This window comes from Mus caroli, unplaced genomic scaffold (genome assembly GCF_978045245.1).
Source record: "Mus caroli unplaced genomic scaffold, Mus_caroli_1 scaffold_17, whole genome shotgun sequence".
In the NCBI taxonomy this organism is placed as follows: domain Eukaryota; kingdom Metazoa; phylum Chordata; class Mammalia; order Rodentia; family Muridae; genus Mus; species Mus caroli.
The window spans coordinates 31,079,124-31,104,754 of record NW_028227272.1 but is presented as its reverse complement, the minus strand read 5'-3'; the positions used below and the strand labels follow the sequence as shown (position 1 = coordinate 31,104,754).

At 45.7% G+C, this 25,631-nt stretch overlaps 1 protein-coding gene across 25 annotated transcripts in view; it reads left to right on the top strand.

Annotated features, from left to right (window-relative positions):
* Positions 1–25,631, top strand: part of Kalrn (kalirin RhoGEF kinase) — a 603,829-nt gene that overhangs the window by 503,885 nt on the left and 74,313 nt on the right. For 18 of the 25 annotated variants that reach the window (XM_029470420.2, XM_029470426.2, XM_029470423.2 and 15 more), the window contains 2 exons: positions 21,486–21,769; positions 22,945–23,049. In XM_029470420.2, the coding sequence (XP_029326280.1) occupies positions 21,486–21,769; positions 22,945–23,049 (389 nt within the window). The remainder of the gene's footprint in view (positions 1–21,485; positions 21,770–22,944; positions 23,050–25,631) is intronic. The other 7 variants (XM_085832156.1, XM_029470422.2, XM_085832157.1 and 4 more) reach the window with 1 other exon arrangement.

Sequence of the window (25,631 nt, the reverse complement as noted above, 5' to 3'; positions counted from 1 at the left end):
AGCATAGGAGAGTTTATAGAGATAGCAGCAATGGTTGCACAACATTATGAAGATTTTTTAATGCCACCAAATTATGCATAGTTTTAAATGGTGATTTTTTTTTTTTAAGATATGTATATCTTACTTAGATTTAAAGTAACAAAATAAGACCCCCTGGAATAAGTAGATATATAAACATTATGAAGAAGCAAGACTTTAAAAGGCAGTTTATTAAATTAGTCTATTAATATATAAATAAATAAGAAGGAATTTGACCAGATAAGCCAGTGAATTTTAAGTATATGGGGTCTTTTGTTTGTTTGTTTGTTCTCTCTCTCTCTGTGTGTGTGTGTGTGTGTGTGTGTGTGTGTGTACACATGTGTGTTGGGCATATGCTGCAGTGTGTCTGAAGGTCAGAGAGCAATCTCAGGTATCCATCTTCACCTGCCATCATGTTTGAGGCAGGCTCTCTTCTGTTCATCATGCATGCTAGCCTATCTGCTCTGTGAGCCTCTGACTTACAGATTCTGAGGACTGGAATTCCAGTCCTTAAGCTTACATGACAAATGCCTTGCCCCCTGAGCCTACCCCTTTCCTGGGTGCTTTTTTTTTTTTTTAATGTTTCATTAAACTTTTCTGCTTTTCTAAAATCCTTGCAATCAAAATTACTTTTATAACTAAAAAGAAATGACAAAATTAAAGCTTAAGTGGGTGAGAGTGTAAAGATGTCATAAATGAGGACAGAGTCCCACACTGTGAGGCAGCCTCAAGGCTGTCCTCCGAGTGCTGGAATGAGCATTTCCGAGAGATGCACATCACAAGTGCAGCCCCTCCCTGTCCTGGTCCTGAGCCAGCTGTGCCCTTTTGTGTGTCATTTCCACAGTCGCTATACTGGGGACATTGCAGGCAGTTCCTTCAGTCCCAGTTTTCTGAGACTTAGGGTGTCATGCTGTATTTTACTTATCTCTGAGTTTTGGTAACTGGGTTATTTTAGGTGCCATGTATTTGTCAGAACTTATGTGCTCAAGGAGCTTAAAATTTTTTTTTTATATTTATTTTGTGTGTGTGTATGTCTGTATCTATGTGTGTGCATGTATAGTTTGTGTGAGTTTATGCACACCTGTTTGGGGGTACCCAGAGAGACCAGAGGGTGCAGGTGGATCTGAGGTCCCAGGTGGTTATGATATGGGTCCTGAAAGTTGAACTAGCTTAGGTCTTGCTGTAAAAGTAGCCAGTGCTCTTAACTGCTGAGCCATCTCTCCAGCCCCCATGGGCCTTTTTAATTTAATACTCTCCTATTATTCACCTATGATGGAGTCTGTTAAAAACACTTGAGAGCAAAGTGGTGGCCACAGCAGATGGATCTGCCTCTAGTCCCACCCCTCCCTTTATGCACAAGTACATTCTCTTCAGTCTCAAATGCACGTGCACATGCATGTACACACACATACACAGGTACACATGCATGCACACACACATACACAAGTGCACATGCATGCACACACATACACAGGTACACATGCACACACACATACACAGGTGCACATGCATGCACACACACATACACAGGTGCACACACATGTACACACACATATACAGGTACACATGCATGTACACACATACACAGGTACGCATGCATGCACACACATACACAGGTACACATACATGCACACACACATACACAGGTACATACTCACAATGATCTTCTTGCTACTGTTTCCAGCTCTCCCAGGGCTTTACTAGAAAACCTGCCTCTGGGCATCCTCCTATTGCCTCAATCCCCTGCGAACTCCTCCCAGATATTCCTATCAGGAATGGCTTAGAAGTTAGACAGTGTACTCATGCTTGTGTGTGTTCAGCATCCATTATGGAACCTTGATGTAATGAAGCTTAAATTCATGGTTGGAGAAAATATACAGAGAAACAAATCACACTGGTTGGAGCTTGTGCACCGGCAATTGGTTAATAATCCGTTCTTGTTTAGGCATTCCTCAGTCCTTAAACTTTGGCCACAAATGATTAGACTGGAATGTCTCTCTTTTTTGATGTGTGTGTGTGTGTGTGCCCTCATTGGTGGCCATAAGAAGCACAAGGGCCACCTAAAAGCCAGACCTCCAAGACCTCGTCTCCCACTGCCATGAGTGAGCTTTAGTCACTGAGAGAGAATGCACAGCGAGGTGTGTGGCTAGGATTCTTTCTTAGTTGTTCTGTGGCCTTACCTCTCAAACAGTACAAAAATTTAGCCTATAAAAGATGAAACTGAAGTCCTACTGGAAACTATTGTTCCTAGCATTTCAAGTGAAGTAAATTATATTTCCAAACCACAGCATACATAAGAAATTCCAGATGAATTCCAGGCAAATATGATAGACACTATGTAAACAAAGTTAAAACTAAAACCAGACTAGGAAGAAACGTTTATGACCTATATAATAGATAAAAGATTAATATCTAAAATGCATAGAATTTTTATAAATCAGTAAGAAAATAAGCTAGCCATCTAGTAAGAAAAAACTTGGTAAAATTTATGGAGTAAAACTTTAAAAGGGAAATAACCACTGGAAATGTATCTCGCTGACAGAAGATTACATGGGACATGTGAGGACCTGGGTTCTACCTGCAACATGAAAAACTTTATTTTTTTTAATTATGCTTATGAGTGTTTTACCTGCATGTACTTGTGAGCAGTGCTCATGGAGGACAGATGGGAGGACAGAAGGGGGCGGCAGATCCCTGGATCTAGCGGTAGAGACGGTTGGAAGCAGCCACGTGGGTGCTGGGAGTCAAGCTCTAGTCCTTTAACAGAGCAGCCAGTGCTCTTAACTTCTCTCCAGCCCTGACAACAAAGTTTTGAAAAGATAGTATAAATAGTAGTCAGAAGAGGGCAAATAAAAACCAAGGTTATTTTTTTCACCCTTATGCTGGCAGGAGTATGAATTGAAATCATTGCTCTGAAATGTTTTAGAGGGCCACTTGACAGAATATATAAAAGCTGAGTTAGCTCAAACATAGAGGACTGGATAGCCCAGAGGCTGTGGGCTCACTCCCCAGGGCAGGTAGAAGGGAGGGAGAGATGTATCCTGGTGGTGATCAATACCCTGACTGGAGCTGTAATCCTGAAGAAGCTTTCCTTGTCTGTGCTCATGGGGCCAAGGAAGGTCACCAGGGTTTGTGTATTCAGCAAGTGGCTTGCTAAAACTGAATAGAACCCATGCTGTGTCTGCCTCCCTTCCTGACTTCCGGGCAGCTCAGGTTCTAACCTTCACCCCTGGGGGCTGAGTTCCAGCTGTGAGCCTGGCTGAGTTGCCAGGAAGGGCAGGATCTGAAGTGGTCACCCTCCCGGTCAATAATGGCACACAGAAGTCTGCCTATAACTATATTTTAATCATCTGGCCCTGAAGCTTAAGGTAGAAGGGCCGGTAGAGATGAGCTACGGTGGTTCTGTTGGGTGTATCAGTGATTTATGCTAAGCTGAGATCATGCCACAGTTGGCAAGAAGGTTAACAACCACTTCTGGGCTCTCGGTACCCAACCTCCTATGGTAGGGCCGTTGCTCTTTCTCTTAGGGCGTTGGGAGCCCCTAATACATGGATAAATAACCCTGGCTGCCATGAAAAGCCCAGGAAAGGTACCCTGTCAATGCTTGGGCCACCCAGGGCCCGAGACTTAGCTATGAGGGCTCATAGATGAAGGAGGTCATCTATACTTAGGCTTGAGATTTAGGTCATTGGCTCCATAATTATACCATTCTACACACACACACACACACACACACACCAAAATGAAGGTGAAATATATGTTGTGAAGTGGTAAAGGTTGGGTTACAGAAACTGAATTTTCTTCTATTTTTTTTTTCCTGTAATGACTACATATAACTTCTACAATGCCCCACCCCACCCCACCTCACCCTTTACATTCTCCTATTTCATTTAAGGATTTTTATTTGTTGTGTCCATGAAGTATTTTCTAACCTGAAGTCAGAAATGGGTGGTAAATGTTCGGAGCCAGAAAAATCCCTTCCTGAATTTCCAAGTTTGACCATTTGTCACACCTAGGAGTCTATTTGTGTGTTTGCAGTAGCCAGGGTCGGTCAACTTCTGCATCTGTGACCAGTTAGGACCAGGGGATTCTGAAAGGAATAAGGAACAGTTAACAGTGGGGAAGATGGTTCCTCCTGTACCTTCTGTCCTGAGGAGGTGAAGCAAGGGGAATCCATCCAGGCGGCAGCAGAGAACACAGCATGCTTGTGGTATGGACAAAGCAAGCAGTCTCATAGGCCCAAGGCCTGTGGGCATTTCTACATTGCAACACAGTAATAGTCATTATTGTTCCTTTTCTATTATACAACAGCCTTTCCCTTTTGCTTTAAATACTGTCACCTCAGATGCAGATAACAAGTCTCATTTTACAGACGAGGGCAGCAGGGTTCATAAAGAGTAAGAGGAAAAGCCAGACTTCAAGTCACAGAATCGTGTCACCTCCCAACTGGCTTCAGGTTTCATCCGAGCACCCCGGCAGGCACATGGCCCTACCCCCTGCTTTCTTAGACTTCATTGAGTATTGAGACATAGCCACTGTGAGCTTGCTATGACATCATCTTTGCCCCAGTGTGTGTCAGAGAGTTTCGGTTCACGTCAGGGTCTCTTCTGGTGCTGGAAGCACAGCCATGAAGCAGACAAAGCCACTGACCTAGAGCTTGCACTCTGGTGAGGACATGAGGGCGAACAAGTGGGCTGGGGAGATGGCTCAGTGGCTAAGAGCACTGCCTGCTCTTCCAGAGGTCCTGAGTTCAATTCCCAGCAACCACATGGTGGCTCACAACCATCTACAATGGGATCTGGTTTGTCTGAAGAGAGCAATAGTATACTCATATACATTAAATAAAAAAAAATTTTAAAAAGGACGAACAAGTAATGAATAAGTGGATTTTACAGTAGGTGTCTGAATAGATATCATAATTATTAATAGGGAAATTTGATGATCACCAGTATCAGTGGATTAGGGGGATCAATATCAAAGTAATAGTTTGCTCACAGTTCCCAAGAGGAGGAGAAGTAGGTTGTATGTGGCCCTGGGAAAAAATTTGTACAGGTGGAGAAGGAAGGAGAGAGCTCTACTGGGCACAAGGCAGGAAAAGCCGGTTTTGAATTGACTAGCTTGAATCATTTCAACAGGCACTAGAGTGTAAGAGGCTGTCCCTATCTATCTGGTACCTGGCCCTAGGGTGACTCAGGGAGGTGGAGGGTAGCCTAGGAAAGTAAGGCTGATAAAGGAGATCTGGATCTAGACCTGGACCTGGATAGGTAACTTTGCTGATAAGAGTCACTGACTGTCTTGAGGAATGAGCTAGCTCTGAAAACAGCCCTCTGCAGGATCAACAAGGCACTGGCTATCAAAGGGAAGAACAAATATTTGAGAAATAATGAGATACAGTTAATACAGCTGGCTAGACAGCACTCAGGGTGAGTGACGGGGAACTGTGGCCTGGAGGGTGGAGTGGCAAAGGAGGTGTCCTAAAAAGACTGTGTTTTAGTAACTACCCAAAGCAAGGCATACTGAGCTGTGTGGGTCTGGCAAAGAGCTCTCTAAACAGGGCAATAAGCAAGATCAGAGGTGGAAGCATAGCTCATTGGTAATACCAACTACCAACCGTGGCAGGAAGAAAGAGACCAGGTGGCAGACACAGATGTCAGACACACGAGCTGCCTAGGAGGGATGAGAAGGCCATATATGTGTGAGTTCACTATGGAGTGTTGTGTCCAGATACCTGACTTTCATGTCCTGATCATTCTTATTCATCCATATTTAGTAAGATATTTCCTCCCTAGACTACTGTCCACCTTCCCGAGTCACCCCAGGGCCAGGTACCAGGTAGATAAAGGCAGCCTCTTACGCTCTGGTGCCCGATGAAGTGATTCAAACTAGTCAATTCGAAACCTGCTTTTCCTGCCTTGCCCCTAATAGACTTAGCTCTCTGCTTCCTTCTCCGCCTGTACAACCTTTTTCTCATGGCCACATGCGACCTACCCCTCCTCTTGGGAACTGCGAGCAATATCCTTTTTAACCTTTGCCAGAAGAAAAGGTGATTTGCAGTGGAAAAATGGTTCCAATTCAAGAGACATTTAGACTACCATATAAGAATACAAGATTATCAATCAAAATAAATCATATCTCTCTCTCTCTCTCTCTCTCTCTTTTGGTTTTCTGAGTGCTGGGATTAAAGGCGTGCGCCACCACGCCCAGCTTTAAGATGAATTTCTAGTGCCCTGGCATGGTTCACAGAGGTCTAGGTCCAGTCTCTGCCTCTCTGTCCAGCTTCATTTCATGTCCCTTCACGAGTAACTGTGCCAGTCACAAGGACTTCCTTCAAGGGACTTAAACTTCTCCCTTAGCAGGAAGCCTTACCCCTCTCTTCACAAAGCTGGCTCTTTCCTGTCTTTTGGTTAAAGATCAATGATCTCAGAAAGACCGCCACCAGCTTCTCATTCTGAAGGAAGTATCCTTTCCTACCCATTTAAATTCCCCAGATCCAGCTCCGGATTGGAAGGTTTTCTTAAGCCACTTAAGTTTACTGTCTAACTCCATCTGCACCCCTGAACGCCACCAGGGGGGTTGTCTACTGCCCAACTAGAGCTCACATCAGGATAGCACACAGAAGACACTCAAAAACAGTTAAATAAGCTGATAACAGTGGAACACCTTCACGCATGAGGTAACTTATTACGAGAGCCAGCATCCAGTTAATAGAAGAGCCATCACGGTCAGCAGAGTCTAGGCAGTGTGCGAAATGGGAAATGGGTGCTCTTATGGGAGTGGTCTAGCTATGTATGGCCTCCGCAGGGTCACTGGTAGGGCCATACTCCACCCAGGTCACTGCTGAGCAGAATCAACAAGGCTGCACACTGTGGCCCAAGACACTTTGTGTCTGATCGTCTAGCTTAGGGATCGTTTTTTTTGTTGTTGTTGTTTTGTTTTGTTTTTTTGAAATATGCATGAATAAGAATATCCTTCACCCTCCATTATACCTCAGCCCTTACTGCCCAGCGTCCAGTTTTTCCTGTGCGCCTCTCCTATCAATCTGTAAAGATGCCTGAGTTCTGACCTTTGCCCTAAGTAAATAAATATCCTAATTCTTTGCAGCCCATTGGGTACCTTGGATGTTTTTCCTGATTAGGAAATGCTCATAAATCTTGGGAACTGGCTTTTAAACAGAACAAGGTTTCAATCTGTCTCACCTGCCCCAAGGACAGTAGATGTCTGATAGGGCACTGTCTAGTCCTAAGGATAACTGGAAAGTGGCCTTCCCAATCAAACCTCAGCTTTCCTCGTGCCAAGGCTGACTGTTTGCTAGGACAACTGGGTAACGGTTTGTTGTTGTCTGCCCTCAAGCTCGGAGCCGCTGAGGCCCTTGCCCGTCTGTCCTCTCCTGTGTCCTTGCCATTTCTCCTGCCTTTAACATTTAAATCCAACCTGGGAGAACGGAGATGATCCAGCTCTGCCTGCGGGTATCTTTGAATGCTCCATCCGATGTTCAACCTGTGGCTTTTTCACTGAGTCCGTTCTGCTCCAGACTCAAGAGTAAGCACTGCTCCTTGTCGTCATGGGGATCTTCCCATGTCTCTTAGTAACAGGAGTAGCTAACTGATCTGGCCAGAACTTCATGTCTCTCCACAAAAGTTCCAACATTGTTTTCTTTTCCTTTCTTTCTTCCTTCCTTCCTTCCTTCCTTCTTTCCTTCTCCCTTCCTTCCTTCCTTTCTCTCTCTTTCTTTCTTTCTTTCTTTCTTTCTTTCTTTCTTTCTTCCTTTCTTTCTTTCTTTCTTTCTCCCTCCCTTCCTTTCTTCCTTTCTTTCTTTCTTTCTTTCTTCCTTCCTTCCTTCCTTTCTTTCTTTCTTTCTTTCTTTCTTTCTTTCTTTCTTTCTTTCTTTCTTTCTTTCTTTCTTTCTTTCAAGACAGGGTTTCTCTGGGTAGCCTTGCCATCCTAGGACTCACTCTGTAGACCAGGCTGGCCTCAGACACAGAGAGATCTGTCTGCTTCTGCTTCCCAGCACTAGGGCTGAAGGCGTGAGCTAACCCATTTTTCAAAGACAGCCTGAAGATCTGCAGAAGAGGCTTGTGGTTTGGTCATAAACTTACAGGCTAGCTTTCAGAAACTTCCCCAGAGGTGGAAGACTTGAATATGAGTAGCATCTTAAAGCAAAACTTGCAAAATTTTAACAAAATATGGATGTGGGGTTGGAAAGGAGAGCAAGGGCAGATGTGGGCAATACACGTGTATAAAAATATCCTAAGAAAGCCCACTATTTTATAAGCTCATTACAAAGTATTAATTTTTTAAAATCTAGTTCTAGCTTTTAGTGTAATTACAGCTTGCATCATTTATTCCCACTCTGGTCTTCAGTGAAGGGATAAATTCTTCTCTTGTGACCGAGGAACTGTCTTATGAGTGGAGTTGAGTATGTGACATAGTAATTTTGCTCAAACATTATCTACCTATAGCTGATTTGCCATGTAGATGCCCTAGGTTAGGCAAGGCAGGCTTCAGGAGTATACCAAGGAAGAGTGTTGGTGACACAAAGTCCTTACCAAAGAACAGTGCGGGTGACAGAAAGCCCTTGAGCCAGAGGAGCCAGGCTCACATCTCTAGAAGAGTCAACTCCATACTGTGTGCCTCCGATGCAGTCAGTGTATGTGTGAGGCTGCCTCTCCACAGTGTGCACCCTGAATCCAAGCCTGAGGAAACATCTCCAAACCCAGAGTGGGAGGAGTTCAGTGGTGTAGCTATTTTGTCCTCATAAAAGGTACACAGATCACGATAAGCCTCGTCCGTCTGTAAAGGCCATTAGAACAGTTGGTGACATCTGAACAGAGAGCATGCTAGTGTTCTGTTCACTGTCCTTTATCTGTGCAAGAAAGCAGCTTTGCTTTCAGGGGGAAAAAAAGTCAAAATATTTGGAAATAAATGTGTAATTCATACTGAGGTCAGAAAGGGAGTCAGGGCTAGGTATATGTAGACCCTTTGTATTGGCCTTGAAACTTTTCTCCAAGTCTGAAATGCTGTCAGAGTAAAAGGCTTTGAAGAACCGCGGTTAGTGGGATCACACGTGTGAACCCTGCTTTGCTGGGCAGGCGGTGGACGTCCATAGCCACGGTTAGCATTGGCTCTGAGCTCCTAGCTGTGAGGCGTCAGGGACAGGCACAGGGGTGCGTGTGTGAAAGGAGCCCTGTGCTGAGAGATGCAGGAGGAAGGGGCTTTTCTCCAAGGCCAGGGAGGGAGGGAGTCCTAGAGGATGCTCACCTTGGCAAAAAGTAAAAGATGCAGAATCTCCTATTAGGTAAAGCCAGGAGAGCCTGAGCCTTTACATTTCCCTTCTCTACTTGGACACACAGTCATGCACACACACACACCACTAAAGACAGGCAGTTGTTAACCTTCAACAGCTACATGCTCCTCCAAGAGGGCACTTTCCTCTTTCTTGTCCCTCTGTTTCCAAGGAGAGTTTCCACTTTGGCATTTCAGTTAAGCAGCACTTAATGACAGTCTTAAGCTTTCCAGTCACCCTTCCCAACTCCTCCCCCTGTCCCTGCAGAGAAGCCTTTGGGAGTTACTTTGAGCAAGGTTACTACAAAGGTTACATTATCACCTCAATCCAGGCCAGCTTCCCACTGGCTTCTGGGTAGGCTCTCATGTGGTAACACATCAGCTTAAAATAACTGCATTGTAACTTAGCTCTTACTTGGGCTTTTGCAACAGGTTTTGAATTTGACCAGCAACTCTGATGTCAGGACACTCTCCTCAGGAGCGTGAGTCACAGCTGTATCCTAAACTTGATGTCATCATAGCCAAGATTCCATGCTGGCCACACTGAGAATCCAAGGACATATTAATAGTAATCTGCTAAATACTACATTCCCTCTGCAGTCAGCACTTACACCAGGGTATTCAAGGTTCTGAGAAGTCCCACAGTAAAGAAGTGAGTGACTTGGGTTGTCCTTAAAAGGTCCTTAAGATGTACCTTGGACATCGTAAGGGACACAGGAAACAGAAGTCTATGTTGATAGCTACATTGCTAAGTCCAAGCGTCAGGGGCCTCACTGACAAAGACTTTTTCTTAAAGCTCTTTGGTCCTAAAAATATCCACACTCCAATGATTTATCTGCTTTTGTCATTCCCTATTCATCACTGGTCATGTAATGACTAAAGAATTTGTGCCCGGGGTACAGAGATGGATACTACCTCTGTCCTGAAGGGCATCCCTCAGCAAGGTGAAATGTGTAAAGTAGCATTTATCAGTGCCCAAGGAATGGCACAGGCATGCTATCAGAGGAAAAGGACAACAGCTAAGTTTAATCGCTCAAGAATTCTGGATCAGCTTCAGAAGATAGCTAAAGGGTAAGGTGAGCTGGGAGAAACATGGCACGGTTGGCACATCAGCCTGGGCAATTAGACCAGAGCGGAGGCTTCATGTGGAATGGTGATTTTCAAACTTGAGACACCTCAAATCCCATGGCAAGCCACCCCCATAGATTTCGACCAACCAGCTCGGGAGCAGGACCTGACACCTTTCATTTCTGCTGCGTCCCTAGGTGGTACGGATACAACTTGTATAAAGACCATAAATGGAGAATCTTGCTATTCCCACCCAGTGCGTGGGCCTGACCATGTGGGTCTCAGTGATCAGGTTTGGAAGAGTGGCTGAACAAGGTGGTGTGGTTGCCATAGTAACAGAGTTGCATTAGATACAGAGAGGACAATCCAGAGGCCATCATGGAGTTGACCCAAGTGGACTGAAGGATCTGAAGGAAGGCAGTGACAGAGAGAGTGGAAGGAATATGCTAGTGCAAAAATCTTTGTGAAGAGCCTGTGATAGAAAGAGACTGAGTTAGCCTTGACAAGCTGTGGAATGCAGTCATTTGTAGTGTGTGATCTAACAGTGTTGAATGTGACTATGTGCACACTATCCATAAAGAAGAAGGGACAGTGTTGCCGTGTGAGTCAGTAGGACCAGCAATGCTTTGGAAAGCTCGTCGAGCTCATTTTCTGGTTTGTGTGAAGACTGTGGATGCACCACAGACTCAGGAGAAGCCCTGTTTTGCCAGGGAGATAAGCTCACCTGTTAGATGCGTAGCTTGGAAGGGCAGTACAGAAAGAGAGGAACCCTGATAGGGCCCACCCCAGCCTTGGAGCATGCCTGGTACCCTGTGTCATAATAGGATGACCCTTCTTAGGCTCTTTAGAGATGAGTACAGGTTTCAGGCCATCTTATCTCCTGTTTATCTACTAATTCTTATTGTCCTATCAATAACCTGCAAGTACAAGCCATTATTTTGTTTTTAGATAATTTTTTTGTATATTTTTAAGATATAGGACACAGTGTGTGGGACACATAAATTGTGTTATTGTATAAATGGTTACTATGGTGAAACATCACCATCTCAGAGTTACCCCTTCTTTCGTGGCAAGGACAACTTCAATTCAGCAGCAATTTTATTAATGCTAATCCTCACATAATGCATTAGACCTCTAGACTTGCTAGACTACGCCTCTGTCAGTTCTTATCTCCTGACCTACATCTCTTTCCTTACCTCAGTTCCACTCCCTGCACCAGGCAGCCACTGCTTATCTTCTTTCTCTAGTACATTTGACCTTTCCCCCAACACACATCTTTTTAAAGATTTGACATTTAAGTAATATCATATAATCATTTTCTGTGTCTGGCTTGTTTCATTTAAATTTAATGTCCTTCATGTTTATCCATGTGTGACAAGTAGGAAAAATCTCCTCTTTAAAGACTGAATAATGGGGGCTGGAGAGATGGCTCAGAGGATAAGAGCACTGACTGCTCTTCCAGAGGTCCTGAGTTCAATTCCCAGCAACCACATGGTGGCTCATAACCATCTGCAATGGGATCCGATGCCCTCTTCTGGTGTCTGAAGACAGCTACAGTATATTTGCTACCTAAAATAAACATTCAGTACCCTTTGCGGACTTTCCTCTCTCCACTTCTGACTCAGAACTGAGGCCAAGGAGACCCTGAAGACAAGCGATTAGGAACTATATCTTCTGTTACCCGTGGCATCTTGGAGCTGAAGCGTGGGCGAAGGTTAAAGTGATGGACAGACATGGCAGCAGCTGAGGGGGATTGGAACTGAGTTAGGACTGAATTCAGGAGACTCCCATGAAGATAGAGCCAGAGGCTTTGACTCTTCCTTTCTGTGAAGACTGTTGGCAAAGACTGTCCTATGAAGAGCTGACATTACCAAGGGCCAGGAGGTAGAAAGATTCCTGTCCTCTGTGGCCACTGCATACAACTCAGTTCTGTGGCTTGGATCTGTGTTCTATAGGCTAGAGCATCAGCAAAGGAAGAAAGCAAAGGAAGGGACCACTGAGTGGAAGTGAGCTAAGACAGAGACACGACCAAAGGTGCAAGGTTCACAGTGGCCCAGGAATTTATACTTCAGTGAGAAAAATCAGACACCAGTGTTAAGTGCAGAGAAATTCAGATATACAACATTTATAAAGGTACTGAGTCTCTGTAAAGAGCCGTAGGCTGGTAGAGGACTCATTAGAGAAGGGTGTTTTGTTTGTTTGTTTGCTTGCTTGCTTGCTTGATTGATTTTGTTTTTGTTTTAGAGACAATATTTTGTGTAGCCCTGTCTGTCCTGGAACCCACTCTGTAGACCAGGCTGGCCCCTCCAGTTTACTTCCCACTGCTGGCTCTATAGAAACGTCCTTCATTCTCCAGCACAGAGCAGCCTAGGCGCCATGATGCCAACCAGATGGTTTGCTGGGAAGCCAGCCATACTGGACACCGATGGTATACAGCTTCAGGACCTCAACTGAATATGCAACTAACATTCCTCTTGAAAAACCTGGCAGGCTCATTATCCTAGGCCACACAGGTCATATTCATACTGTGCTGCGCATGCTTATAAACACACATATGTATTTATCATCCAGAGAATTCTTATTATTCTGTCCATCATACAGCCTTCTCCAGATGTACATTCCAGTATGAAAAATACTAAGGAAAGACAAATGTAAGTTTCTTCTAGAAAGGCAGAGAAAGCGGGATACCTGTGTGCATAGTTTTTGCAGCCAAACGTATTGACATGCTGGCCTTGTAGCTCAGGGCATAGAAAGCAATAGGCTAGATTTACAACTATTTCTCTATTACTGTAGCCAATGTCACCATGTTAGGAATCTTTGGGGTTTTCTATTTTAGTGATTGGAGTCAAATGTTTCCCATACATTATCATGATAAATACCAGAGAAACGCTTATAGACTTGATGACCATTTAAACCAGTGGTTCTCAGCCTTCCTAAGGCTGCCACCTTTTAATACAGTTCTTCATGTGGTGACTCCCCAGCCAAAATTTTATTTTTGTTGCTACTTCATAACTGTAATTTTGCTACTGTTATGAATCATAATGTAAATCTCTGTGTTTTTGTTATGGTGTTAGGTGATCCTGTGAAAGGGTTATTCAGCACCCACAGGAGTCACAACCCACAGCTTGAGAACCTCTGATCTAGATCAGCTCTGTAAGGATTAAGATCAGGCAGCTAGCCATGTGTGGTGGCGCACACTTTCAACTCCAAGCACTTACGAGACGGAGGCAGGTGAGTGAGTCTCCATAAGTTTGAAGCCAGCTTATTCTACATAATGAATTCCAGGCCAGCCAAAACTGCACACTAAGACCCGATCTAAAAAACACCAACAACTAGATCTTGTGTGTTTTAACAATGACCTGATACTTCTTATGGAAATGTGTTAGTGTGATAGAAGACAACTGCTGGACTGTGGAAGAATGGAGTGGGAATGAGCTTTCCATCTTGACAGGTGCCGCTCAAGGCAACATAGAAAAATCCTTTGGCAGCCACTTTGCACATACACAGACCCTGATGCATATCTGACATTATTCTGTTGCTCAGAATACAACTCCTATCATCATTGGCATCTCCAAAATAGTGATTCTTGGTGTGCTAACGATTGGCTGAGGGCTTGCAGCCACTTCTGGTGGGTAGAGTTCACCCAGATACCATGGCAGGCTTACAGAGTTGGGATTTTCAGTTTTTCCCCACAACCTTTGGGGAGAGGATAGGGGTTGGAGGCTAGGTTGGCCAGCAATTTAGTTGACCATGTCTATGTTATAAAGGGTAGCACAATTCAAGCAGGTGCCTGAGAGACAGTACAGCTAAAGAGGGCATAGAGGTGCCACCGTTAGTGCCCTACAATTTTTTTTTTTTTAAAGATTTATTTATTTATTATATGTAAGTACACTGTAGCTGTCTTCAGACACTCCAGAAGAGGGCGCCAGATCTCGTTACAGATGGTTGTGAGCCACCATGTGGTTGCTGGGATTTGAACTCCTGACCTTCGGAAGAGCAGTCGGGTGCTCTTACCCACTGAGCCATCTCACCAGCCCAGTGCCCTACAATCTTATTGTCTGTACCATTTGGTAGATCTTTTATAGTAAACCAGTAAGCATTGTTTCCCGGAGTTTTGAGAGACACCGAAGTACATTAGTCAAGCTGGAAAAGGAGACTGTGGGCACTAGAAGGGAGGCTGTGGGCCAGGCAGTGATAGTCCATGCCATTAACCCCAGCACTTGGCAGGCAGAGGCACCTGGATCTCTGAGTTTGAGGCCAGCCTGGTCTTCAGAGTGAGTTCCAGGACAACCAGAGCTACACAGAGAAACCCTGTCTTGGAAAACCAACTTTTTCTTTCTTTCTTTCTTTCTTTCTTTCTTTCTTTCTTTCTTTCTTTCTTTCTTTCTTTCTTTCTTTCTTTCTTTCTTCCTTCCTTCCTTCCTTCCTTCCTTCCTCCCTCCCTCCCTCCCTCCCTCCCTCCCTCCCTCCCTCCCTCCCTCCCTCTCTCTTTCTTTCTTTCTTTCTTTCTTTCTTTCTTTCTTTCTTAAAGGGAGGTTTGTGTCCAGTCAGTCAAGCATAGGTAAAACAACTGGGGGCTTGTGACTGGCATCTGAGGTGGCAGAACTGGGGACTGAGCCATCAACCTGTGGGATCTAATGCCTTCTTCAGGATGACAGTGCCAGAGTTGATACCTAGCTGATTGCTGGCTTGGTGTGTAAGAAACAACCATATATGTGTCTGGTGTGAGAAGCGTCTTGGAAATAGAGAGAAGCAGACTTGATTTTTCTCTGCCCTCGTGTTCCCTGGTTTGCAGGCTAGCTCTTCCAATCCTCTGTTTGGGTCCTTGGGGACAGTAAACCCACAGATAGAAGGACTTTCTCCTCTATCTGTCGAGGAGGTGTAGTCCTTCACCTGCCACTGAGGGGAACAGAAACGAGGCTACATCAGTGTTTTGTACTGTGAATACAGCCCTGAGACACTTGAGCGTGCGGTGATGCCTAGCTCAGGATAGCCCTCCTCAGAAGCCTAGCTGCGATGCCTAGCTCAGGATAGCCCCTCTCAAAAACCTGCAACCTTCACAGCAGGCCAATGAAGGCAGAACTTTTCTTCGGATACAACATAAAAGTTAAAAGTGTGAATAGAAGTGTCCTCAACGGGAGAGAGGCTGAGTTTCAAACTGAGCTGTATGGGATGTAACACACCTCTCCCGTACTCTGCCCGTGTTCTTTTCAGTATCTTCTGTTCTGCTTGCTAATAAGGAAAAGATGGTGTTTATAGACAGGGAATCATTAGGATGCCTGCAGTGAGGGTGCTGTCCTGGCTTTCCCAGATTTCATCTTCAGGGCAGCAGACAGCACTCACTTCTGAGCTGCTGGACCCCAGGCTGCACAGTGACTAAAACACCTAGAGTGACCAAGACCTGGCCCCAGGGGGACAATGACAACACGGGTAGCATAATCTTAACTGGTCAACCATCTGAGGCCTTGACCTCAGGTTGTTCACCTGCCCTATCCTGAGTTCATCAGAAGCTCCTATTCGGAGAGAGACACAGGAAGTGCTTGTCATGGCTAGGGAATGGGCTGAGCCATGGAGAATTTGCAAGTTGCAAAATGATACCTATATTATGATTATATAAAATACAAATAGGGCCGCACTTGCATGTAAAGTAAATGGCATGGATGTGAAGGGGTAAACCAACCTTAGAACTCCCTTTAATTCTGGGATGGGAGAAGAGTGTGAGATTGTAAAGATAAGTGGCCGCCTTCAGCTATATCTGAAACCTTTCATTCTTAAAAAACAGGTGAAGCAAATATGACAAAATATGTACATTTTGATAATTAAATAGCTGTTATTTTTCCCCTGTATTTTTCTTTATTTAAAAATATTTTTCCAGGGCAGTGGTGGTGGTGGTGGCACACACCTTTAATCCCAGCACTAGGGAGGCAGAGGCAGTTGTATCTCTGTGAGTTTAAGGCCAGCCTGGTCTATACAGTGAATTCTAGGACAGCCAGGGCTACAAAGAGAAACCCTGTCTTGGAAAAACCAAAGATACAGGGCAATTTCATAGTAAAAATTTGCCTAAGGAAATTCACTGTTATTTTTAATCCTGTAAACAAATTGCAGATAAGGGACTCTCATCTACTTATGGCGTCCAGAGCTCCCACACACTTGAAACCAGTCCTCAGGGCAATTCCTAACCTCAGAGTCAAGAGCATGTGTTGATCCAACGGCCTCAATGGTCGAGGGGATGCTCGGTCTGGTCCTAGTTTCGTTACTAGTTCGTGACTGTGGCTCTGTTGCTTAACCTGCACAATTATTGGGTAAATTTGAAGATGGTTCTCAACACGGAAACTTTATCATTTATACAACAGATGGGTAAGTTTATATTAAGATGTTGAAGAGACTAGCAACCGGATAGTCCCTTATACCTTAATCACAGAGGCTCGGGAATCCACGGGCTGAACAGATAGAGAGAAATAAGGCTAAGCAACCGGATAGTCCCTTATACCATAATCACAGAGGCTCGGGAATCCACGGGCTGAACAGATAGAGAGAAATAAGGCTAAGGTGTGTGCTGCAAAGCCTGGCCTGGATTTGGGGTTTGACTCTGCCACTGACCTTGGTTTGCTGAAACCCTCTCATTTCTCTATTTCCTAACACGGGAACCGTAATTCGTGTAACCTGCCTCAACTACGACGACTAGGGTGAGAGACAGGGTTATTGTTGTAGTTGATGTGAACTAGGCCCAGAACTGTCCTATTACCAGGAACACATTTCACTAATGTAGCCATTTTACAGAGATGGTGTGGGCATAGTAATCCCGAAGAGGCAGCTAACTAGGCAGCTGTTTCTTGTCCAAGTAATTCCACATTTTTTTACAGCTAGGCATTTTAAGTGATTTAGGCCAGGCAGGTAGTGTAGGCAGGCCTTTAATGCCAGGGCTCAAGAGGCAGAGGCTGGTAAATCTCGATGAGTTTGAGGCCAGCCTGGCCTACAGAACAAGTTCTGAGCCAGGCAAGGCTACATGGTAAGACCCTGTGTCCCCCTACCTCTTTTCCTGTCTTATGCTAGGACACCGGCTACATGATGAATCTCATATTGCTCTGACTTGGTGGTGCTTAGCCCCCGTCCAGTGACTCCAGCTGTTTGCCTAAAGCAAACGTGAAACAGCATTGAAAATATTCTGGAGATCTCATTTTCCACTCATGTATTTTTGCCATCACTTTATACAGAAAGCATAAGAAGCAGATATCAATAGTAGCCAGGAAAGAGGAATGGCCATTCCTAACATGCATCTGAGAATGTCAAAGCCAGGCCATGGTTTACCCTAGAACATCAACTTGCTTTGCTTGGTAACCGAGGCACAGTTAATGCGGCTAAGACTGTTGCTTTGCTGACACAGCATCTGCTATAAACCTGGGTTTCGAAAACTTGCAGTCAGTTGCATCCCTGGGGCCTGGTGAATGCAGAGAGCCTGCTGCTTATCTTCAGGGAGGCCCTGTTTCTATCAGCGCTACTGCAGATGCTTATCACCCATACCAAACCCTTGAGAAATAATGTCAACACAGAAGACCACAGCCAGAGAGGAATTTTCTGAGATAAGATTACACCTTTGTCCTTAAAGACATGCCAGTGAATCCCCAGATGTTCCCTGAGCAGAGCAACCTTGTAGGTTCTTCTCATACCAGGGAATTTTAGGAGCTCTGTGTTTGTGCTTCCAAACACAGATACTCTGCTGTTGCTTTCCAAAGTATGCACAAGGCCCTAACAGCCCCCAGGGAAGTGCCCCAGCAGGGCCAAGGCCCAAAGCAGCCCCAACAAGGAGCTTAGGGTTATCAGCCCCAGGGAGATCCTGGAGACAGCTCTCTCTTGGCAAATACATTTGTTAATTTTATTTCAGGATTATCTTTTCTGCTCTGAGGGTTTCCAGGGCTAGGTGAGATCTCTTGTCCAAGTCTAGGGCAGAATCACACAGGAAACTGTGATTCAGTCTCCGAGTAGGTATGAAAAGCCACTAGAACACCGTCTAGGTACCCAGCCATTTACTTGGTTTAAATATCAGTTTGCAAACTAGGGCTGGGGTGGAGATCAGCTATCTCAGGACTGTGGTAGTAATGAGCATTCATGACACCCTCATCTTTAATTTGTTTTCTGAACACTAACAGTATCATATTCTCTAGCCCGGGCACAGCTATCTGGATCTTAAATCCAATCCCTTTTTCCCAAGATAGTTATATAGAGCTGCCAGGTTAATTTGAAAAACAACAAAAAATAAAACAAAACAAGCAAACAAAAAACCTACCCCTTTTCTGTTGTCATTTCCCACCAGAATCTCAAAGTTCACAGTCCAGCCTATTGTCCAATATCTTCCCAACTGTTCCCTTCCTCCTGGTTTCTACCCCACTGATCTTAGTCCCTGGAAAGGACCCACTTTGAACAGGATAACTTCCCTTCCATCCCCCTGACTCTGCGATTGGTCTTGTCATCCCTCTCTTTGGGAGCAGACCTCCCCCAAACATCTCTCCCCTTAAACTTTTTCAGGCTAGTCTCTCCTACACAGTTATGACCCTTCTCTGAACTGGGCTCACTTATCAGGAGAGTCTGTTCATACCAGCCTGCTGGCAATTAATCACACATGGCTTTGTGAGAGAATCTTTATCTCCTATGTTCCGCTTGCTGTTCTGTTCTGTTCTGTTCTCTCCCTCCTGACCTCTCTCTGCTGTTGTGCACGTGGAAGTGTGTGTAGCTAGACAAGAGATGGATGAAAATGGAGCCTGGATCTTATATTTTTAGAACTCACTCTCCACTACACTCTCTGTGATGTTGTCACTGGTTAGTGATTCTTGCTTGGCACTTGACTTGGGTGCCAGGATGCTGGTGTTGCTGTGCAACTTCCAGAAGTCTGAGGACTCTAGTTCTCTCAGCATGGGTGGAACCAAAAAACATCATCACTGAGCAGTTGGGGCTAGAACACCTGAAGCAGACTTTAAAATCTTGTCTTGGGCTTAGTCAGGTTTTCTAGAGGTTCAACTCTGTACATGTACTGCTGGTCTCCTCAAAGAGTAGCAAGTCTTCAAGTGTCATATAAGGATTGTCGGCCATGTTTCTCCTGTGCTGTGCTCTCTCTAGCTCTCCCACTTCAATAGTGTGGTTCCTTGGGTTTGCTTTGCTTGCACTGGGCATGACAAGGTATGAAGGGCACTGAGTATGAACAGGTGTGAAGGGCACTGGGCATGAACAGGTGTGAAGGGCCAGTAGATGGTTAATTGCTCAAGTCTGGCTGAATGACCAACAGATCTCACCCTGTCCCTGGGAGCTGTGTGTCCTTGGGCAAACTGATTGATGTCTCTAAATGGGCCGTTTCCTCTTCTGTAAAATGAAGATTAGAAGACAACCCTCCACCCCTGGAGCCCAGTTGTGTTGTCAGAGAATGAAACAAGATGGTCCTGTAAAATGCTTAGGCTATTGTAAGCTCATTAAAGCATTGAGATAGTCCACAAATGCAACTTGCAGACAATATGCTGATTTCTCCTATTTGAAAGAACAAAGCAAACTCTCTTGATCTCCAATCATTGTCCCTTTAAAACAAAACAGAAGTCCTCTGTGCACCCTGTCCCTTCCTCTCTCCATCCTGTGTAATGAGCATGCCCCCTCCAGCACACCACAGCTGCTTTTCTGCAAAGTCACCGGTGACGTCTGTGTAACTAAGTTTAAGGTTTCTTTGGTGAGAACTCTTGACCTGTCAAGGAGCATCCGACACAGCTGATCATGTCTTTCCTCCGGGCAGCCTCCTGGCCAGCTCCTGCTCTCATCTCTCCCTGCCTCTCTTGACATTTTCTTCGCTTTCTCATCCTCCTGCCTCTTGCTGAGTCTCCAGACTTCTCTGTTCCGCACATCCATGCCTCTTGGTGTTTTCATTCACAGCATCCAGTGCCCTCTCTTCACTGTAGCCCTCAGTCAACGGCAGCTCACCAGCACTCCCCCCCCCCCCCCCAGCTCCAGGCTTGAAGTCTAGTGGCTCTTCAGCCTGTCTGCTAGTATCTATCTATGAGCATCTCAAAGATGCCTGCAACTGGCCTCCCTTACATCTACCCTCAGAGGCACACTTCGATACTCTGCCTGCCTCGGGAACTTTATTCTTTGTCCTGCTGTCAAAACATATCCCGAGTCTGATCCCTTCTGGTGGTCACCAGCATCACTCAGTTGAAAGGAATATGGCGGCCTCCTAGGCAGTCTGTTGCCACTGACCTCAATTGCAAGTAAGAATGGCATTTTAGTATTACGATAGATGATATCCATCTTCTGGGAATTTTCCATGTAGGTAAAAACAAAGGTATCATACTATTGGCCACCCAGTCCGGGTGGTCCAGTCCCTTTTGCTTTCACTGACCCCCACTCTGTTCCCCCTGCACACTGCTCTGATGCCACCCAGCATACCCCACACACTACCTTGGGACATCTATACTTTTTCATCTTCTACTGCCTGCCTTGGCCTTTGTTAAATGGCTGCATGGCTTGTCTCTCGCCGCTGTTAGGACCATGCTCAGACATCGATTGAGTCATGATCTAACCTCAATTACTGTTAATTTGTACCCTCTATTGCCCACTGCATTTCTCATCATCACTGACACTGTCACTGCCACTGTCACTGTCACCATCACCATCACCATTAGTTTCTTTTCAAGACAGGGTTTCTCTCTATAGCCCTGGCTATCCGGACACTTGCTCTGTAGACCAGGCTGGCCTCCAATTCTCAGAGATCTGCCTGCTTCTGCCTCCTGAGTGCTGGGATTAAAGGCATGTGCCACCAGTGCCTGGCCCAACCTTATTTTTTAATAAATTATCTCATTATCTATGATACTTTACCTATTTCGTTGTTATGGTATATTATTATATTTTCCATCAGAATATAACCTCCATGGAAGCAGGAGCATTTGTCTCCTGTGAGTTTCTATAAAACCTGGAATGGTATCACACATGTGAACCTTTGAATCAGTGTCAATGTTATTGCTGTCTTTTGCCTGGGTCCACAGCTGGCCTTGATGTCTCTTTTGCTCCCTGAGGGTGAAGCTGAAGTTCTAAAGCCTGCTTTAACTGGTTCTGACGTGATGTCTCTGTCTGTCCTTCCTCCTCAGATTCATACTCTCATTCCTCCAGTGAGAATGGAGGCAAATCCGAGTCCGTGGCCCACCTGCAGTCTCAGCCCTCCCTGAACTCCATCCACAGTTCCCCTGGTCCCAAGCGCTCCACCAACACCCTCAAAAAGTGGCTGACCAGCCCCGTGCGCCGCCTCAACAGCGGAAAAGCGGACGGGAACATCAAAAAGCAGAAGAAAGTCCGGGATGGGCGGAAGAGCTTCGACCTGGGATCACCCAAGCCTGGGGATGAGACAACCCCTCAGGGAGACAGCGCTGACGAGGTACTTACCAGGGCCACAAGAGACCCCCGACTCGTTTCCCTCCCAGCCATGTAATAAGCAGCTCTACCATCTCTAGTACTATGTCATCTTGAACTTCCCATTCTTGAGTCTTGACTACCTTGATATATGACCCATTCACAGACTGAGAAGCGCTATGACCATCAAGTAGATTTGCCAGATTCAGAGATCAGAATCTCTGGCCAGTCAGTCCCCTGCCTCTACTGATGATGACATTAAAACTGGCCAGACACAGAGTAAGAATGCAAGGCCGGAGACTGTCACTCTGGAAACCAGAGGCTGAGTGCAGCCAAGGGTTTTGAGCAGTGTCACCTGTAAAGCGTGCTGTGAATGGCAGTGGTAGTGGCCTCCTTTAGTCCCAGCACTCGGGAGGCAGAGGCAGCCAGTCTCTGAAGTTGAGGTCAGCTAGTTCTATGTACTGAGTTCTAGGCAAGCTGGGGCTGCACACTGGGATCTTATCTCAAATAAATAAGTAAACAAACAAACAAACAGAGGAGTTGTAGAGGGAAGCTATGAAGAGTACGTAAAGGCCACAGTGGAAAAGACCTACGCTCACTGAGGGACTTTGGAGGCAGCTGGTGACGATGCAGTGAGACCTCTGACCTCATGTTAGTCACAGAACACTGGGTTCTTGTAGAGCTGAGATTCTATAATAAAAATATAGGGCGTGTGCTTTGGCTTGGGGAATGAAATGCCCGTGTTATCTGCAGAACTCGCTGACTCCAATCACTGGTGAAGCTAGGAAAGTCTTTCAGATGCAGAGCCAGACTCTGCCTTGTAATTTTGTTCCATCTGTCATTTCTCAAGGTATAGACGGCATAAAACCCTGGTGAGATTTGGATGGTAGCTTAATAGCCCTTCAGAAAAATTTGAAGTTAGGTGTGGTGCGGTGACATACCTGTAATTCCAGCACCCAAGAGGCAGACATAAGAATCATGAGTTCAAGGCCAGCCTAGACCCTGGGCAGAGGTGGAGGAAGGAGTGGAAGTTGCAAAAGGAGGAGAAAATTAGCTTTAAAAAAAAAAAAAAAAAAAAAACCTTCCAGCCTTCTCCCTTCCTGAGTATTTCTCCTTAAGAGCTTTTTCTAAATGTCAAGTCCTGAGTTATTGGCATCTTTTATTGGTGTGGCAGTACCTAATGGTGTTCTTTTGTTCTAGAAGAGCAAGAAGGGTTGGGGCGAAGACGAGCCAGATGAAGAGTCACACACACCCCTCCCTCCGCCCATGAAGATCTTTGACAACGATCCCACACAGGATGAGATGGTAGGAACTCTGCTGAGATTTCTCTTCCTGAGTACGTAAAGCAGGAATCAGCGCTGCCCTCTCCATCAGTGCTTTCCCTTCCTGAGCCCTCAGGGACACGGGTGTCAGTGAGCAGGTGTCCTCACCCACGATCATGGAGGCTTGGCCTTGTTCTGGGCAGTGTAGGGACATGCAAAGACCAGTTCAAGCAGGAACCCGCCTGGGAAAGCTCAAAGGGTCCCGTGGGGACTTCAGTATTTGCAGGCAGCAGTCCTGAAAGGAATCTGTGAGGGGTCAGGTGGCAATCATTGTATAATGCCTGATGTCCAACCTGTGTTTTAATCATCTTCTGCACTCGGCTCTAAAAGTCTAACCACAGCCTCTTCTTCTTGAGCCAGTGCTGATAAAACTCTGCCATCTCAGCACGTAGGGTAGAGATGCTCGTGGTGGAGGGGTTGTTGTCAACCATGGGAAAGCAAAGCATGTCAAATTGCCACCGCCTTTTGTTTTGTGACATGTTCTGCTCACTGGTTGGAAAGGTCCTTGTCCCCTCTGCCACTAATGCCCCAGTGGTCAGCCCCTTCTACTTGTTCCCGAGGGAGCTATGGCTTGACTCTGGAGGTCTTGACTCCCAGGCACTGACCGACAGCATGGGGCTGCTTTGTTTCTTTTGATACTATGTAGCCTTGCCCAGCCAGAAACTCATTATATAGACCAGGCTTGGCCCCAGTTTTTCAGAGATCCACTTGCCTCTGTCTCCCTAACGCTGGCATTAAAGGCACGTGCCACCATTCCCGACTGGAGCTGTGGTGGTGGTATGTGTCCTTGCTCTCCTCACAGTTGTGCCTGGGCTCCTTGAGTTCTCCTTGCTTTCTAATACAGTGGCTTGACTCTGGTCACTGAGTCGGAAGTTGCAGCTTTTGATTGCACTTGCCATTGTCTTCCCGAGTGTGGTTTTGTGGTGGTAGTGGTAGCTCGCCTGGTTGTCTTTGGTTCTCACTATGTTCTTCCCTATGCCCTGTACTGGGGAAGCCTCCTTTGAGTTAGCAGGCTAAGCATGTATAGGCATCAGACTTCATAGGCTCTGTTTATGGATGTTCCAGCATTTCTGACTTTAATTCTGTCTGCTTTGCATTTGGTTGTTAACCCATAGTAAATATCCAAGGTCTTCCTCTGTGTAGAGCCAGGGATTAAGATGTGGCCGCCTCCCATGGTGCTCCCTCTAAGAAGCATACAGTTGGGTTCATTTCTACAGAGATGTTTGGACCCTAGTTTCTAGGCCAAGTTGACTCTGGGCCATGGAGAAAGAAAGCAACAGAAGCATGTATGACACTGTACCCAAAGGGATTCCCAGAGGCAGAGATGCCTGCCCTTCACCTTCATGAGATCTAGCCTCCTGACTTCCCCACTCACCCTTGTAAAATGGCCTATATGAACTCTGTGTGTGTGTGTGTGTGTGTGTGTGTGAGAGAGAGAGAGAGAGAGAGAGAGAGAGAGAGAGAGAGAGAGGCAGAGACAGAGACAGAGACAGAGACAGACAGACGGGGTGGAGGGAGGGGATGGTAGAGATCCCAGGTTCCATTGTCTGCATAAAACAGGCCATGAGTCCTCTCCTGGTCCCCTCATAGTTTGTTGGGGTGAATGGATGTTAGGCTGTTCCTGGATCCAGGCATCTATGTGGTCCTTTTCTCTGTTGTACCTAGTGTATGGCAGAAGTCCCATTTTAGACAATTAGCTCTCCCCACGCTGGCTGGCTGGCTTGATTTCTGTTCACTTGGTTTTTGTTGAAATATTTGGAATTGGAATAAGTCCTAACTAGCACTCCTAGCAAGTAGAGTTGAATTTATTGAAACAATTTTGATTTGAGGAGACAGAGTCTCACTAGCCCTGGCTGGCCTGGAACTCATTTCATAGACCAAGCTTGCAGACTTCACTGGAGTGTGCGTGGCACAAGCTGGCCCTGAACTTGCTGCAACCCTTTTGCCTCTGCCTACTGAATGTTAAACTTCCAGGTGTGCCCCACCAGCCCCGAAGGAACTTTAACTGAAAGTTCAATCATTTAAAGTTAACAAAGACTCCTTTGTTCCCCGTGTCATGTGTGCTTTGTTCACGTCTGTGGATGTTTCCCACTTCCACTGTGTGTGGTGATCAGTGCTTTATCTATTCCTGCTTTTAGAATCTTATTAGTGTTGCCTGCTCAACCTTAATTTCAGTAACTGGAGGATATTTTACTGACCTGTATGCTCCATAATTGTCCTGAGCGGACCTTTGTGAGACGGCCCTAGGTGTTTCCGGTCCTTGTACCTCTGAGTAATATCTCTGGAGACCACTGTGTAGCTCCAGCTTCTGTTTTTCGGACATCTGACTCTTTTTTTTTTTTTTTTTTTGGTTTTTCGAGACAGGGTTTCTCTGTATAGCCCTGGCTGTCCTGGAACTCACTCTGTAGACTAGGCTGGCCTCGAACTCAGAAATCCGCCTGCCTCTGCCTCCCGAGTGCTGGGATTGAAGGCGTGGCCACCACGCCCGGCTGACGTCTGGCTCTTGAATGAGTCAGCAGAAGTAAGATTACCCAATCAGAGATGGTAACTAGAGTTTCCAAACCA